The sequence below is a fragment of the Nematolebias whitei genome, chromosome 11 (genome assembly GCF_014905685.2).
Source record: "Nematolebias whitei isolate Nwh7 chromosome 11, NemWhi1, whole genome shotgun sequence".
NCBI lineage: Eukaryota > Metazoa > Chordata > Actinopteri > Cyprinodontiformes > Rivulidae > Nematolebias > Nematolebias whitei.
This window is the reverse complement of record NC_056508.1, coordinates 29403172-29421069: the sequence shown is the minus strand read 5'-3', so window position 1 is coordinate 29421069 and position 17898 is coordinate 29403172. Positions and strand designations below refer to the sequence as shown.

Below are 17898 nucleotides of genomic sequence, written 5' to 3'. Positions count from 1 at the left end.
GTGATGCGAATGACAATGAAGAAACTTGAACTTACAGAAGAGGATTAAAGCCATAGATTTTTTTCCCCCAGACTTCAAAATTGTGTCTTTTTTCACAAATTTTGGAAATTAAAGTCAAAATTATGAGAAGAAAAGTCATAATTCTGGAAAAAGTAAAAATAAAATACCCACCCTAGTCTAAAACCTCTTTCATATTCAGTTTATGAAATATTCCCTCACTGTGCACTCAAATTTGTGCTTGCAAATTTACTAACAGACATCATTACGTTCAACAAGCTCATATTTCCATGAACATCAACTTCATAATAAGCATCTGTTAGCCACTGCTAAACCTCACCTCCAATAAAGTGTACAAAAGTATACAATACACTACAAACCAATCAAAACAAGTCAGGCTCCAAACTGGACAAGCGAACTGTTGAACTGTTGCATTAATAATAAAGGGAAATGTGATTTGTGATGAAAACTCAGACTGTTCTATTGATGATATTGAATATCACAGATCGATTTTGGAATTTGTAGATGATGCTTAAATCCTTGTCTCAGAGCACAGATGCCAGATCTAGACATGGAAGGAAATGTTTAGCCAAATGTAGACATTAGTAAAATGCCTGCATTTCATTAAACTAAAGGAACAGAGTGCAACCCAGTGTGCACAAATTGACCAAACACTTGGCATGGGTTGTACAAAGTGTGGGCTGTTTTTATTGAGCTAAGAGAACAAATTACAAATCTGTTGACTCGATTTTCTAAACTGAGGGGAAATATTCTTATGAGTGCAATCTGTCCTCTTTAAGTCGTTTTTGCATTTTGTTTTTAAGTTAAATGAAAGTGTGTGGTTCACTAAATGATAAAGATAAGTATGTACTTTATTTATGTATTTGTTTACTTAGTAATGTTCTTTTTGTTGTATAAAAAGTAGTTTAATACATTTTTTGTAATGTTAGCATGGCCTAAATTGCCTAGGTTAATTTGACTGTAATTGTTTTCTGACAGTAATGTAAAATGGTGAAGTAATGACATATATACTAATAAAGAAATAAAAAAACACTCCCCAGTATCTCATGTTTTACTCTATTTTTGGTCAGATTTCTTTGTAAAATTTTACTGATATATGAATTAAAAACACTATAACATATCCATTGACAGAATATTCTTTGACATAAGATTTTTCATATGAAAGCTCAAACAAAGTTTATAGTTTATGACTATTTTCCCCTTTGAAGAAAATAGAGTACACTTTAGTGACAAAAAGTTTAGAAACGATAGATACTCACAGCTTGCATTTACAAAGGTCTGACACTAGAGGGCAGGCTTTACCTTTTCCAAATCATCCATACCAGCCACGGAACTTGATTTCCAACAGAGTGGACCTACTAGTTTTTTGTTGTTGTTGTTGTTTGCATATTACTGTCAGTGAGTCAAAGCAAATAAATAAATAAATAAATAAACAAAAAATAAATCGCTCACCTGTTGAGGAGCTTTTTTGGGAAGTTGTTTTTTCTTCATTTGCTTGTTTGTTTTTACACAAACTTTCCGGAGTAACTGAACAGATATTTCTACACGATTCTATAAGTTCTTGAACGCATCATTTCTTCTTCGTCATTTTTATTTTTATTTTTATTTTACACGTTGAAGCTAGCAGCTAAAGCTTCGGAATCAGGTAAGTAAACAGTTTTAATAAAACACATAACGCTTGCTGCTTTATGATGTATGTGCTTTAGAGTTGTACTTTTTGGAAAAGTTAAAGTTTACTTGTATTAAACATGTTTTGATATTCCTAAAGTAGACGACAAGCCAGAAGTACGTAGCTCAAACAGGTGCGTAGATCGTCATATCCAAAGGGACAGAGCTTCACAGTTAAACTTGGAATTTACATGGGAAATATGTGTACAAATACTTGTGAAGTTAAACAATAATAAGTAACCCAGGGGTGTCAACTTATTTCCACCGAGGGCCACATCAGCATAATGGTTGCCCTCAAAGGGCCAGATTTAACTGTAAGACATTATAAATTTAGCTAAATTTAACTAAATGTAATGTAAAATAAGCAAAACTACCCCTTAATGTTAAATAACTGTTTTTTTAAGAGTCAGAGTCAGAGTCAGAGTTTCTTTATTGTCATTCACACCTCATGTGGTACATGTGGTGGAGCGAAATTATGTACACAGGGTCCCAGTTACATCCAACAATAAAATGTATAAGAAAAACTTATCTAATTTACAAATTATATATATATATATATATATATATATATATATATATATATATATATGCATAGATGTAGAAACATGTCTGCTGTCATGAAACCCACATTACTCCATAAATCAATGATCAAACTTTCCAAGTGAATAAGGAAAAACAAGTTATGACACTAACTTTGTTCAAAACTTTTGTGTTAAGAGGGACAGAACGGTCCAACCAGCAGCTGTGAGCTGCTAAGATGTGAGGGTGTAGCATTTTACAGAAAATAAATGACTGCACACAGACTTGCAAGGGTCATACATCCAACTTATTAGAGTTGGTATTATCATAGAAAACATTTACATGCATAAACACATAAACCTGCAATCCCAAATACATTGCTGCAAATTCAACATGTATAATGAAATACATTTAATAAGTATAATAAACTCAAAAATAACAACATTAGGGTTGAAGGCTCACTTTGTCATACTTAGCTCTGTGTTTGGTGTCAAAATGCCGGTGTAGATCGTACTCTCACGTCCGCCACTGCCTCATAAGACAAAAGACATAGCGGTTTCTCTCCTTGAAGCACAAACATATACTGTATTCACTTTTCCGTCTTTCTTGAAAGAGCCTTCATCCGCATCATTTTTTTCTCCTCCTGGACATTTTGGGATCATTGTTTGTATTTCTCAATTCCACTTGTTCGGAAAATGATATTGATGTGTAAAAGCTGCAGTCCAGTAGTGGGGTGCTGTTACTACACAGCTAACATAATTGGCATGCATTATGGAACATGTCGTCTGTGCACCGTTTTGACTTATTTATCATACGACAATTGGGCCACATCTGGCCCGCGGGCCTTGTGTTGACACGTGTGCTTTAAGTAATTATTGTTTCAAGACTGAAACTTGACGTCACTTGACAAATACTCCACAAACAGTAGCTTGATGGATCTACCTCCTCAAACGATTTGTACATGATTTAGCAGGGTTTGTCTTGAAATATAAATTCTTGTTATTTATATTAATTTATACAAAGGTCATTTTCAGTCTGCTGAAAGGGACATTTATTTGTAAGTTTCAGGCTTGAGTTTGTGCACTATTTGTGCATGTAGTAGTGCAAAATCTGTATGTAAGGAGGCGTTAAGTTGCTCTTTTTACCTTCCATGGTACACTTATCATGCTTTGGTCACATGCATTAAGGTGTGAATTAGGCCCAGTTTACATGGGAGTAATCTCTTGAAAACGTAAATTTTCCACTGTAGCTTGTTAAGAAGTTACATGTTCACACGGTAATGATTGCAATTTCAGTTTAGACAGACCTCAGAAGACAATGACCTGTTGCAGCCAAAACGGTATTCTGGTATCAGCTATTGTTACTGTTGTTGATGTATTCGTGCATGTGCAGAATGACTATTGACTAACCATGCATAAACACTTCCACTTTTGTTTTTATAATTGTGTTTTCCTGTGAAGGGATGCCAGGCATTAGAACTAAAACCTTCCACTTTGAGACCTGAGTTTCTAAGATTTAGGTGTCGGTGAATCTGATAGCTCTTGTTTTGTACACAAACAACCGAATTGCAGCAGAGTTCTGATTTCATCTACAAACAGTGTAGTGTAAACTGGGCCTTAGAGTGAAACAGACAGGTCTAATGCTCCGTTGTAGGTTTTAGAAAGCTACATTCTGAGACCTGCTCTATTTGAAGTTGGTATTTCTTGCACGACTTGAATGGCTTCCTTCACCCCCTCTCAAACCAATCGTCTGTCCAAAATATGAACATTCGGGTCTTCTAAAGAATCTTCCTTATCCTTGAGGTGCAGCTGCGCATCCGAGTCGTCCTTAAGAGCTGGCAGTCCTGCGTTGTGCCATGCATCTGTCGAGAGGTTGTTTAGTTTCTCCAGAATAGAGGTCTGAACATTCCTTACTGCTCTGAACTGCAGACGCCACACTGCTTAGTTGTGTTTGTTTTGTTGTTTTGTCCTTAGGATGGACCAGCCTCTGTCTGAGTGCTGTTCTGTTTGAAATGCACCAGAATGTTGTCTTTGGAACAAAAAAATCCTTCAGAGTTCCTCAGATACTCCATCTACAAGAGTAGGCAAGAAGCCAAGTCAGACATCTTGAACTACAGAAACATGTTTTCAGTTTTAGGGGCTATTTTGCTCTAATTTGCAGCACATAAACACTGGTCTACTTTAAAGTTTGACCCTCAGCTGTTTGGGATCTTTACAAGCATCCTTCTTAATTTTTTTTTTTTTTTTTTTTAAGATTAGGGGAAACAGTGAACACCTTGTGATGCAACACATTCTCTTCCTCCTTTCTAATGGTACTTACAGCTGCGGGAGTTGTGCACAATGCACCATGAAAACTAAATGTTTCCCATCCTCACGCAGTTTAAACATTTTGCCATAAATACCATTGTTTCTTGTGATTGTTTTGTGTGGTTTTAAACTTATTACCACCTAAAGGTTGTGACCTTGATAGACTGCTGAAACATCATAACTTACTTATTGTAATTATAGTCTGCAGATTTTATTAGCTTCAGCAAGACAGGATTATGAATTATCCGTAAATGTTTGGTTTTTCTCCTTTTGATGCTTCTCTTTTGTTGTTGCTTAAATGGTTTTGAGAGTTTTGTGAATATTGTGAGTAATATGCTGCAAATATTACTTTTGGATATAATTGATCAGATACTTGGATATTTTTTTTTTAATTGCTTGCCTGTGTGAAGGTGTAATATTATTAAAATGTTATTTTCACAGTCTTAATTTTAATTCATAAAAGCATCGTTTGTTCTTATTTCTCTGTACTAAAATTTTACAATAATTAAAATAAAAAAATCAGTGGAATCGCTTTAGACCTTGCATACCAAAATAACTGTAGAGTAAATAATGTCTAGAATTGGACTTATCTTGTTTCTAGCCTAAAGGAAAAACTGTTAAAATATGTATCACCATACATTTACTAAAAATGGAGAATATAGTTTTTTTATAGAAATGTAAAAAAAAAAGAAATAAAAATCAGATTAATTCAATTTAATTCAGGTTTGTTTGAATGGATGTCACACTGTTGAACTGTACACAAGTATTTTCACAAACTTTGAAAAACAAAAATGAACACAAGGTGACTGCAACAGCGCTGCAATTTAAAACGAGCTATTACGCAAAGGTGTTAAGTAAAGGTGAGTAAATCAGTAACGGTAGATCAAACTTCTGGCGTTTCAAACAAAACTTACATGGGAATCATATTTAATTCAAATAAGTAAAACAAATTGACACTGAAGAGTCTTTTTGGGGTGTAAATGAACACACGGCTGAACTTCAAGGTAACTGAGCCGCTCTCATTATCGACACCAGGAAAAATCAAACGGTGTGTCCCCGTGTGAGCGCGGTGCAGACACTAACACACTGTTATCTCTCGCAGCTATCGCAGCAAGTCCAAGCCAGACGAACATCACCTCTTTCTCAAACTGTACTTCACAGTATCTAGTTTGTGAAAACACGACGACTGCAGATTTAACCAACTTTTCCTCTTCTTGAAGTGCAGAGCGCGTCTGGCTCTGCAACTTTACAGCACGGTCGAGCCGTGACTATATTTGTCCTCTCTTCCTCCTCGCGCTGGTGCGGGGACAAGAGAGTCGAGAGTTGGAGCCCTGCCAAAAGAGGCTGTCCGGCTATGCAGCTGAAACTTTTACAAGCCAAGCAGGAAGAGACAACGCCGAACACTCGAAGAAGAAGCTGAAGGAGACGAAGAAGAAAACAGTGAGACATCTGAATTCTTTCCTTTGATTGTTCTCGTCTCTCTCTGTGTTTCGCCTCTTCCTCTTCTTTCTTTTCTCACTCCTTGTGAAAATCACACTGTATTTGCCCGCCTTCGTTGGCAGGGGGTAAATGTAGGACTCGAGGACAGGGTGGGAGGGGAGCAGATATGTGAGGGAGGGAGGGAGGGAGGGAGGGGTGAGGGGGCAGGGTGGGACTTCGGGTTCAGAGAGTTCAGCTGAGGAGAGAAATAAATTCATACACAACAAAAGGAGATGTGACGTCAGGTTCAGAGGCCATCCAACCTGCTGACTGAATCTGAGCTTCAGTGGACGAGCCGGACTGTTCGCACCACATGTGTTTGCGTGTGTATACAGTATGAGTGTGTGCGTCCATTGTCCTATATTTGATTAGACTCTTACAAACTTTGTGAAGAGAAGCTGGACTATTGCAGTTTGAGGAAAGGCAGAGCCGTTTAGATCCGTGTGCTGGTGTCCGCTTGACGACTTAACAATTTATTGCACACTTGCAGAATGAACCAGTGAACATCTCAAATGCTTTAAAGGTTTGAACTTTATCCTAGCCAACTTTTTCTAAACGACATAAGTTAAGAAACAAGCTCTGATTGGTTGGCGGATGCAAGCGATCGGCTGCGCACGCATGCTGGAGATGAAGTCGGCCATCATGGAGCAAACAGATTTATTTTTTCTCTCCTGATGACTGAGGTCGCGTACAGGCAGCAACTTGCTGATTTAGGAATGACACTGGTGTTGAGTTTTTATTCTGGTGCCAGAAAGCCAAAGAAAATCTGAGGGTGACAAATTTAAAACAAACAAAAAAAAAAAAAAAACGTTTCTTTCCATGAATTTTCCACCCTGCCTGCATATTTATTCATTTAGATGAACTCGCCAAACTCCTCCCACTCAGTAGGGCTGATATTATTCCCTGATGAAGGGAGACGCGGAGAAAATCGGGCAGAAAAGAGATGTCAAAAAAGACAGCGACTGTTGTTGGGCTCCACTTTCTGGTAAGACAACTTGACAAAAAGCACGCAGCAGCTTCAAGTTTTAGTTCAACGCCACTTTGGGCGTTTTGGTTCCGCCGACTGTACGAACAACACGTGGTAAGATGAAACAACATGGCAGAAGTGTCAGGATCTGCTTGTCTCTCTCACCGTCTGTGTTGCTGCAGTACAGTATAAGTGATGAGGAGTGCGTGCGTGTGTTTTATGCTGGATGATTAGCGTGCAAATGTTAGCAGTGCTCCTGGCTACTGCTGGCTCGCTGCTTTGTGTCACCGTGTCTGCTCATGACAGTTTACGCTTCCCCTCTCTCTTTTTCTTCTCTTTTTGTGGCACACTGTCTTTCTTAACTCCACCTCTTTCTGTTCTTTCTCTCACTACAGCACGTCCCTCCCTTCCTTCTTCTATGTTTCTGCTGCCCCCCTGCTATCCTCCCTTTTCTCTCCTTCCCTCTTGGCAGTAGTGCCAAAGAGGGCAGGCAGAGCGAGGCGAACGCATCACAGGGCAGAGCAGAGGGCAATCCAAAGGCTGGCGAGTTCATCACGTGCATGTTTGTGTTTTGGACCATCTTTGTGTGGGAGAGCTAGTCTGGGCTTTGGCCATACGTAGGTGCAAGTGTGGTGGGTCTGCTGGGGGTCTGATTTGGAGGGCTTCTTGTTTTGCTGTGCACTCTGCTTGATATTCTGGTTAGTGTGTGTTGTAGGGCTGTGTGAGTGTGTGTGCAGACGTCTCTCTGTCACTGTGTACGGACAGACGCACTCACGCCAGTAGGAGGGGATTGTGGGAAAGGGGTGTAGCTCTGAGAGGGTGTGCTCTACTCCTCTCGTTTCCCTTCTTCCCGCCATCACGGCCCTCTTCTCCGCCAGTCCTCCAAGCCCAGCCCGCTGCACACTCGCAGGCTTCAGGTATTGTACTCTTTTATCGTGCGACACCTTTTCCTGTCTTATTTACTGCCCCTTATCATCTTTTTTTTCTTCTTTTCTGCAGTTCCCCTCGCTTTTTCCTCTGTCCTTCATTGCGGTCTTCTTCCCGTAAACGTGTGCGTCGTCGCTGGATGCCACGCCACACCGAACCCGCCGCCATTTTGGCTCAGTGGACATAACTAGAGAAACTTTTTTCTAGAACTGAGAGGGACCCTGCTAACCATCCTCTTTCTTCTGCTCACTTCTCCTCCTCCTCTCCTCTCTCTGCTCCAGGACAGTACACAGTCCGTTGGGGCTTTCTGTCCTGAACAGGTGTCGATTTTGATACTGGCCAGAGAAAAACGGGCCTTCTTGGCTACTTTCTGACCCCACATCAACTGAGCGAGAGATCTGTCGTTGTGCTCAGGTCAGTAGAAGAGTTAAAGGTCTGCTCTAGTTGGACGAGTGATATGTCTCTTTTGCCTGTGCTGCTGTGAAAGGTAATATTTACTCAGTTTTTGGTAATCTTTGCACACAGTTTGCACTTTCTGTCACTCTCTGGTGAGTGGCCGTTGTCTCCCAGAGACATGCGTGTTTGTGCAAACGTGCCTAAGTTTTATCTCTACAGTCTAGGGGTGTGGCAGTTTCTTACAACATGGTAATGTTTGGCCTTGAGCACGGAGTCACATGCAGCGGTGGATCTGTATGCATGTGGCACTTGAGAGGAAACACAAACAGAAACGAAACCCAGTTCAGGTTTACAGCCGACTGTGTCAAGAACAAGACAGCCTGATATAGATATGGTTTTAATTGTTTTATTTCAGTGATCCTCTGTTTTAGATGTAAACATTGAAGTGGTACTTTGACTTGCTGTTGAAGATTACAGAAGTAGTAATCAGTATTTATATCATCATCTCCAGGAAAAAGCACAAGACGTGTCTAAATATAAGATTACCGCAGCATGTCGGAAACCAGAGTACCCTAAAACCAAAGCAGAAATTATTGCAGCTGTTGACTCAGATTCAGCTGAAAATGCAAATTAACCACCAGTTGATTCTTCTCTTCAGCCTGCTTTTAGTAGTGCTGCTTGTATTTGCATGCACAGTTACAGTAGGAGCTTAAGTGGACTGCTTTCTGCCTTACTGTACCTTGATCTAAATACAGGTTGGTGTTAAAATGGCGCCTTCATGCCACGTGTAAACACGAGCAGACCCTTTCAACATACCCCTCACAATTTGTGGATATGCCAGTTTTTTCCTTCATCCCCTTATGCCGATTACCTTTGCTCTGCTTTAAACTAGGTAGCAAATTAATGCATGAAATCAACAAACACTCAGTCAAAAAACTTTTTGTTTTGTTTGAAACGTGACAGCAGAGCAGAAAATCTGAAGAAAGAAGCTTGAGAAAAATAGAGAACAAGAGTTACAGTAGAGAGACCGGCCTAGAGGTAGGAGGAGAGCTCTTTGGCCCTGCCCCTCTCTTATCCTCAGATGAACTTATCGTGTTGCCTCATAATGTTTCTGAGTTTTTCTCCTAGAGGCAGTCAGGCTAACTTCCTGCATTTAGCCTCAGCTTGGTTGATTGGCTGATAGCTTAGCTGACCGGCCTCAGTTTGCAGCGAGGCAACAGGAAGTTTGTCTTCTCATGCAGGAAGCTGCAGCTGTTCCATCCTGAAATACACCACTTTGCACTTTTGCATGCATACTTTCTGTAAACGTGCACACACAGCTCTCTGATATAAAAGAAATACTTGCATCCATGTGCTGTACATGCATGTTTATGCTGCATGTGCATGCATGTTTGTAGAATTGGTAACGTTATAACATGTGGGCGTGTAATAACACATCAGAAATGTAAGCTATCAGAAGCGTTTGAAACCATGGTGACCGCACATCTCAGTAGAAAAATAAAGAGAAGAGAGGGAGAGAAGATTATAGATGCCTATAGTTCTTCATTCGGATGTTTCAGAAAATTGATTATATTTTTAGGGAATTGCATGCTTTTCAGAGATTGTTTGAGTTTTCTGTTGGCTTATACTTTTTACTTTCATGAGAACAACTTGCATGCATGTTTAGAAAATGCTTTGCACGTGTCATAAAAGTAGACTGTAGCATCACACTGTTGATAATTTACACATTTTTCTTTTGCATAAAAAAAGCTCAGCTTCTACCTAAAAAAAAAAAAGCCAACAAAAAACATTATTTGACTATGCCAATTATTAAGAGCAACTTTTAATTCAAAATGACTACGTAGTAAAAGGCAAAATCTCCATATCAAAACACGTGATATATTTAAATATCACTTATTGAATGCATTTGTATTCAGCACTTTTCTGTGAGAGCTAATGTTGCAGATATACAACAAGGTTAAGTAGAAAAAGGTGAATGTGCATCAAATAGTCTTATTTTTAAGCTTGTTGATTTTTTCTATTTTATTGTGATGGAGCTTTAGGGCCACTCAGGGGAAAAAAATTAAACGCCATAAAATTACGAGAATAAAGTCGTTCAAGACTTCTTCTTTTTTTTTTTTTTTTACAGCTGTCATTAATTTAATTTTGTTTTTTTCCACAAGTCGTATCCACGACGCGACCTGTCAGTCAGTCCAGTAGGCGTGTCAGCAAGTGGCCAATCCAAAGCTAAATCCTCCTTACCTGCAGAGAGCTGCACTGCAGATTAACTATCTCATTATTTGTATTTATTCATTTTACCACAGTTAAAATGCGGTAAACGCTGCTCTATCGCGTCGGAGTTTGGATAATATTAAGACTCATTTAGCTTTGGATTGGTCATTTGCTGACACGCCTACTGGATTGATTGGCAGGTCTTGTTGTGGATCCAGTTCGTGGAAAAAAAAACCCACAAGACCTGCAAAAAGACTCGTACGACTTTATTATTCTCGTAATATTAAAACTTTTTAATTTTTTAATTTTTAACTTTATTCTCATAATTTTATGCCTTTTTAATTTTTTTTTCTTAGCGTGGCCCTAAAGCTCTGTCGTATTTTTATACCTGCAAGCTAGAAAAAGCTGTGTAAGAGAATACACAGTGTCCTTAATGCAAATGTGAATAAATCTGTTCACTTCCTTTTTTCAGACTTTATAAGACTTCTCTAAATTCAACATTTTTCAGTCAGGTCTCTAAATTAAAATGTCAAGTGAATAGTTATTTATTTAAAGGACCTACATGATTTTTTAATAGTTAAAAATTAAGTAGAACAGTAAACGCAGTAGCTCATGTTGAACTAGCTTGTTTACACATTCAAAAGTTTTTTTAATTTTTTTTTATTAGCACAGTTAGTTGTAGTCAAATGCAAAGATTTCAATGTTTTCTAATTAAATGATCAGTCAGTAAATCGGTGTCTCCTTTAATGAACGCAGGTGAAGCAACGGTGTTGAATGTTTACATGGACGCAAACGCATATGGCAGTGAATCTGTATACATGTACACATATGAGCGTGAGCCGCGTGAGTGTTTTTCCCGGTTAATGAGGATATACAGAACATCCGAGCGGGCAACGTGCCAAGTGGGATGTAGGAGGCTCAAAGCTCGTGTCCTTCTTTTTCTAAATGGAGGAGTAAAGCATTTTTCTGGTGGTGGGAGGATAAAGAAAGCTGCTTTAGTAAAATCACCGTAGCATTTATTTTTTATTTTTTTTAGGGGACCTGAAAATCAGGCCTGAGTAAGACAAGAAATTTGTTTGCGTCTTTGAAAGGATTGGATTTCTTCATCCTGCCATCTATTGTGTGGCATACTTCCTCTGCCAACGCCAGCTCCCCCGTCGAGCCTCCACCTCCTCCTCCTTTTTTTTTTCTTTCTCCCCACCACCTCCTTACTCCCTTATTGAAATTCTGCCTGGCACAGAGACACTGCCCATTCTTGGCACAAAGCTCAGGGACAGGGAGCGAGTGGGAACAGGAGAAAACACACAAGAACCTGTACCGGTCGTCTGATGCCCCTCCTTCCTTCATGGCGTCTGCGCCAAGCATTCATCCCGCCTCGCGGACGAAGAGACCAGGCAAGCCGATAGGTATTTCCCTGACTCCGCTTCCTGTAAAAATGTGCTCCGAATTCGAGGAGTTGTTTTGGCAAGTGAACGTTCCGCGTGCGCATTTTTGGGTTTGCTAATGAATTTGTGTATACAGATGAATAACGAATTATTGCATCCGGTGGCACGAGGAAGATGAGGCCTTTTGTTTCCGTGTTGTTCCTCTTGATTTTTGCACTTGTTTCAACTCGTTTGACTACACAGAGGTGACTTTTTATGTATTTGCACAGGACAGGAAGTTTTGGCTGGTGCCTAGCGTTTGTACTACGTTTTAAAAAAAGCAGTGGTGATTTTTTTTATCAGCCATTTTGATGGTATTTTGTCATCCTACGAGCGGACCATTTAAAGGAAAAGTTAGTAAGATTGACATACATGAGTCTATCTGATCAATGTTTTCTAAGACTTTCAACTTTTGTCCCCCCACAAAGCCAAATAAACAGTTTTATCGTCACAACATGCTCTCGTTGGTTTTGTACATTTTTCTCTTAAAACAATCACCTGTTGGGTCTGCAGCAAGCAAAGTGTATAACATCTGCTAGCCTCAGATAAAAAAAACATGGGAATGTCACCCAAACATGTAACTGATTGAAGCAGGAAATTGTCTCCAGAAAAACATATCCTGCTGTTATCAGAGAGGTGTTATCAGGGAGCCAAGGGGGACAAGGTTCATGTTTCTGGGCTTACTGCTGATGCAAATGTTCCGATATTTAGTCATAATTCTGCAGTGACAGATGCACAGACGGTCACAGCAAGTTATTTACTCAGCGGGGTGCATTTCTTCCTTTTCTTGTCCAAGATCCTCCCAGCTGCCCCTCGGGCTTCAAGAGCATTTACTCTAGCTGCTGACAGATAAAAATGATTTGCCCCAGCTGAGCCATGTGTGCCCCTTTCATGTGGCGTTGAAAATGTTCACAGTCTCAGACAACCAGCAGAACTCACACGACCGACCAACGTTTGCCTCTGCGTTTCCTAAACAGTCGAGAGAATGGGTTGCCAGTGCTTTACGTTTAACCGCCAAGACTGCTAATGCTTTAAATCCATATTTTAGAACGTTCGTGGTGCCGCTGAATCATCATTAAATTGAAATGTTTTCCTAAATGCACTCTGTCATATCACAATTAGGCTGTTTGTGTCGTCCTTCAAACACAAGTTGGAGTCAGGGGATGTTTCTTGGCGACCAGAGCTCATAGATCTGTCACTAGCTTGGTGGCAGAGGTGGGCATCATGCCAGCACCCCCCCACCCTGTTCTCTGTCTGGTCTGTAATCAGGCTAGTGGGGTCGACTGCATACTAACTACAAGCTAGTCTGGACCAACTCTCAGGGGTTGTGGCTGTATGCTAATTTATGCAAGCAGTGTACCCTCTAACCCATTCTCTGTGCCTTCTGAGGCCCAGACCTGGCATTTAAGTCTGGCACTCATTAACCCTTCATTTGCTGCTATGTTAACCTACTGGCACACTAACCCCCCCATCCTCTGTCTAGCAATACTTACACAAGCTGCATGTGATCACGTTTTTGTCTGTCAGCTGTCCAGTTGTTTGATAAGAGATAGCTTTCTCTCTGCTCCGGCACACGAGTCTGTGTCGACTGGGTCTGTTGGCTTCGTTTCAATACTTGGCATGAAATGGCTGCTACATAACTTGTGATATAACAGCTGTTCTGTCTTCATTATGACGCAGCAGGTTCATAAATAAATCAATAAAAAAACGTAAGGTGGACTTAACAATGTTTTAAGTCGGACCTAAAATGGCCGATGTTCAGGACGCCATTTTGTGTTTCCTTGTTTTGTTTTGGGGGCAGAATCCCAGCTTTGTATTCAATCAGAGGCAGCTGTTAGAGGCTGTATTTGTAGGCATCTGTGTGTGGATCTCCGCCTGAGAAGCAGCAGCCAGCCTACACAGGGATAGCCTGCTGCAGTAAGAGCCGACTTTTTTTTTTTTTTTTTGCTTTTTGGCAAAAACGAATAAGGATTTCTGGCACAGAGTCGATCGGCTCTTTTTCTTTTTCCTCTTTCGATCACATGCCGTAGTCTCAGGAAGCCAGTGAGTTGTTTGTTGGGCTTTCACACATTTATGCACCCACTTCCAAATGTCCGCTTACTGGTAGTTTATTTGCTGAAGATTTATTGTCATTATTATTATTATTTGTAATAAGTTCTAAATGTACCTTTACATGATTTACAATATTACTCTGGTTTTCTTTAGTTTTGAACAGATAGATGTTTGTCCAGATTGCGGCACTTAGAGACCTGTTGTCATACTCGAGCAGAAGTTAAACGAGAAACAAAGAAACAGGGACTGAATTAAAACAAATCAATCAACAATACGAGCAATCGACATTTATGAAGCATCAACTCCACTCGGTTTATCCAAATCACATGTTTAAATTAAATATGATTTAATTAAGACAATCTTCTCTGTCTCTTTTTTTTTTCTGCAGAAAGTTATCTTTGTGACCCTGTGCTGCTGGAGCAAGATGAATGCTGTCCTTGGGGCTGAGGTAGTAGATTGAATAGTTGTGGGGGGGTTAACCTCTTTGTTAGATAACTATACAATCTACTGTCTTTCCCAAGGAGGCAGCTGAATCAACCAATCTACTGTCATCTCCTGATGGATAACCATGCTGCTCATTTAAAAGAAAAATATCATGTTATAATGCATTCTGACAGATGCTTTATGAAAATGTATCTTATCTCTAACAATTGACTTTGCTTTCATGTTCTGATATATAAAAATCTGATGTTTGACTCAGGTTCTGTCGGGGTGAGGTAGTAGGTTGTATAGTTTGGTGGGTGGGACTGCACCCTGCTCAGGTGATAACTATACAGTCTATTGCCTTCCCTGAGGAGCTCACTGGACATCAGTGGATATTTAACTCAAAGTTTGCTTTTTTGTCATAATAAGAAGCAGGAAGTTCCACGTTGTCTTTGAAGGATCTGTGCTTACTTGAATGAAAATTGATTTGTGTTATTGTGTTTTAAAATCTGTGCATCTCAATAAAATGACACTCTCTGGTCCAAAACATCACTAAAACCATCTTGCCATGTATGTAGTTTAGTTCTGCTTGGACAGCAACCATTGTGTTTGTTATTGCATGGCCCCATCTAGTGGAACCTTAAGAAAACTGTCAAAAAAAAAAAAAAAAAATGAGTTGGAAACTTTTTATGCCTGGCTTATTTGAATCAAGTTCCAATTTCTTTATGTAGTCAAACTCAAACCTGGTGCCAGAAATGTTTGATGGTCACAGTGGTGCGCTTTGTTCTAGCTAATTGTCAAACTGTATGAAAAAACACAAACCTCACTCGCTTTTTGTCTCCCCCACCCCATCCATACATCTGTATGATTGGTCTATTTGCCTGTTTTTGTTTGATGAACTTGCTTGTTCCAGTGACCTTGAAAGAAGACACCTCCATATTTGACTGAAGGCCAGCTCGATCTTTGGGCGATAATGGAGTACCTGGAAAATAATAATGCTGTTACTGTAATATGCCACTCTAATGCTATTATCTTGCTATCTGCAAGTGCATGAGACATAACAAAACATGTTTTGCAGTTCTAGTAGAAGTCTTTGAATAAAAAAACAACAATAGTAAAAGCACCAGGACCTGCGTGTATGACGTGTTCCCTGCATCTGTTCTTGAGGACCCTGCAACAACAGAAGACAGTTCGTCATTGAAAGTTGAAGTGGACCATAAAAAGGAGGGAGATAATGGAGAGGAAGGTGCACAGAGAGATGAACCAAGTGGAAGATGATTTGGAGAGAAACGGGCATACAAAGGAATCAGGAAATCATCCAGCACATGGACACAACCAACTGTTTGCATCTGTGTTGCACTGGTTCTGTATCCGTTCAGTTCAGTTCAGTTTATATAGCGCCAAGTCACAACAGAAGTCTCAGGGCACAGAACAGAAACATTCATATATAATAATAACATTATCTAACACCTATCTACAAAAAGAAAGATAAAACAGAAATGGGATGAATGCTCCCCTTGAGATAGAAACCTTTAGCAGAACCAGGCTCGGACAAGCAGCCATCTGCTTCAACCAGCTGGGTTTGAGAGGAACAGGAAGGAGGAACAGATGCACAATGGCACGTCAAGAATCACATTAAGATAGAAATAGTATCAATTAAAACTACTCAATTTTAGCAATTCATTTAAAGAAATTAGATAAATTTGTCCTCCTGGAGTCTAAGCCTATGGCAGCGTAACAAGCCAACCCTAACGAGCATTAATCAAAAAGGAAAGTCTTGCGTGTCTTAAAACTGGACAATGTGTCAGTCTCACAGAGAAACTGGAAGTTGGTTCCACAAGAGATGAACCTGATAACTGAAAGGTCTTCCTCCCATTCTGCTTTTGGGAATTAGGAACCACAAGTACGGTAAGCCTGCAGTCTGAGAGCACAGTGCTCTGTTAGGAAAATATGGAACAATAAGATCTTGAATATAAGATGGAGCTAAGTCATATGTGTCAAACTTAAGGCCCAGGGGCCAAATGTGGTCCTCAATTACATCTGCCCCCAAAATGTTGTTTTAAATGTAAAATACATTTATCCCTTATTATTTTTCAGTAATCTTTGATTATGATGTCAAAAGTGCAACAGAGAACGTCAAATGAGACCAATCGAACTCTTGCTGAGGAATCTGTGACCAAGAAAAGATGTTGGGTATCTAACTTGGGTTAATGTCGATTCTGAAACTGGCCCTTAGTTTGAAAAAGGTTGTAATTTTGTCCCCATTTTGTTTGACACCGCAGAGCTAGGGTGTTGAGGGCTTTGTAGGTTAGAAGTAAGATTTTGAATTAAATTCTGAATTTGACGGAGCCAGTGGAGAGAAGCTAAAACAGGAGACATCTAAAAAACAGGTATCTAAAAAAAATGAAAGATGAAATGGGATGAAAAGATTATTTCTAGAGATCATGACATGTTGGTTAAGATATCTCAAAGGTGTAACCTCAAAGGTTTGTGTACAGGTATCAGTCCACGACAGTAGTGAGCACAGAGGCCTGTGTCAGCACAAGCATAACGTAGCTGAGAAACAAGCACAGGTCAAGGGTCAGGCTCAGCCACATGTCCCAACAGCACAGCAAGGGGCATCACTGCCACACCCACTAAAAAATAATCTGCAGCCAAGGAAACCGAGAAGCAGAAAATAGGTTCTCCAAGGGAATTCCAGATACAGACATGCACCAACAACAAGCAGCATCATTTAGCAACTCCAACACTAGATCGCACAACGATTCAGTCATTATTGCAGAGTTACAGCAAACGTGATAATTAACAGCAAATTTCCTTGAAGGCATGAGGGCTGTAATGAATACTCGTGGCAAAATAATAGTATAATCCTTACTTCAGTCAAATTTTTACCACAGTGGTTTCAGTTGACTTGAAACTGGGGGGGGGGGGGGGGGGGGGAGAGAGAAATAAGCAGATGCTTTTATATAAAAACATGCATCTATGTGCACAAAGAGGCTGACACTCCAGCCTTTAGCAACTTTAAATACTGCTGGTATGTTTTGGAAGAACAAGCCACAATTTAAATGTGCTTACTGGTGAGTAACAACTGTATAGATGTGTATGTTCTGGAAAATACACTTTATTGAAAAATTACTGTACTTGTACAAAAGAGCAAAAAAAAAAAAAAATCAAGCTTGTTTGTCCATGGCAGCAATTTGACATGAATTAATCCTTGTCTGGATGAATATGATTATTATTTTCTACTATGATTCAATGGAATTTCATGTTTAGGCTATATTGAATACATTTATTTTAAAAATGTATACAAATATAACAATACACCAACAAAATGAAAGTTCTTGCATGTGGACTACTGTGGATCTGTGTTTGTAGTTTTCAGCAAGAACCCCTATATGAAAATGAAGTTACTGTTTGGCAACATGAGTAAAGTGAAACTCGGCATTTGAATTTAACGGTGTGCGTGCGTGCGTGTGTGTGTGTGTGGGGGGGGGGGGGGGGGGGGGGG

At 39.8% G+C, this 17898-nt stretch overlaps 1 protein-coding gene across 1 annotated transcript in view; it reads right to left on the bottom strand.

Moving 5' to 3' along the window:
- tead3a (TEA domain family member 3 a) overlaps positions 1-11838 on the bottom strand; it is a 35531-nt gene extending 23693 nt beyond the window's left edge. Inside the window, exon 1 of the mRNA XM_037684477.1 lies at positions 11810-11838. Within this exon, the coding sequence (XP_037540405.1) occupies positions 11810-11838 (29 nt within the window). The remainder of the gene's footprint in view (positions 1-11809) is intronic.
- Between the last annotated feature and the right edge of the window lie 6060 nt (positions 11839-17898).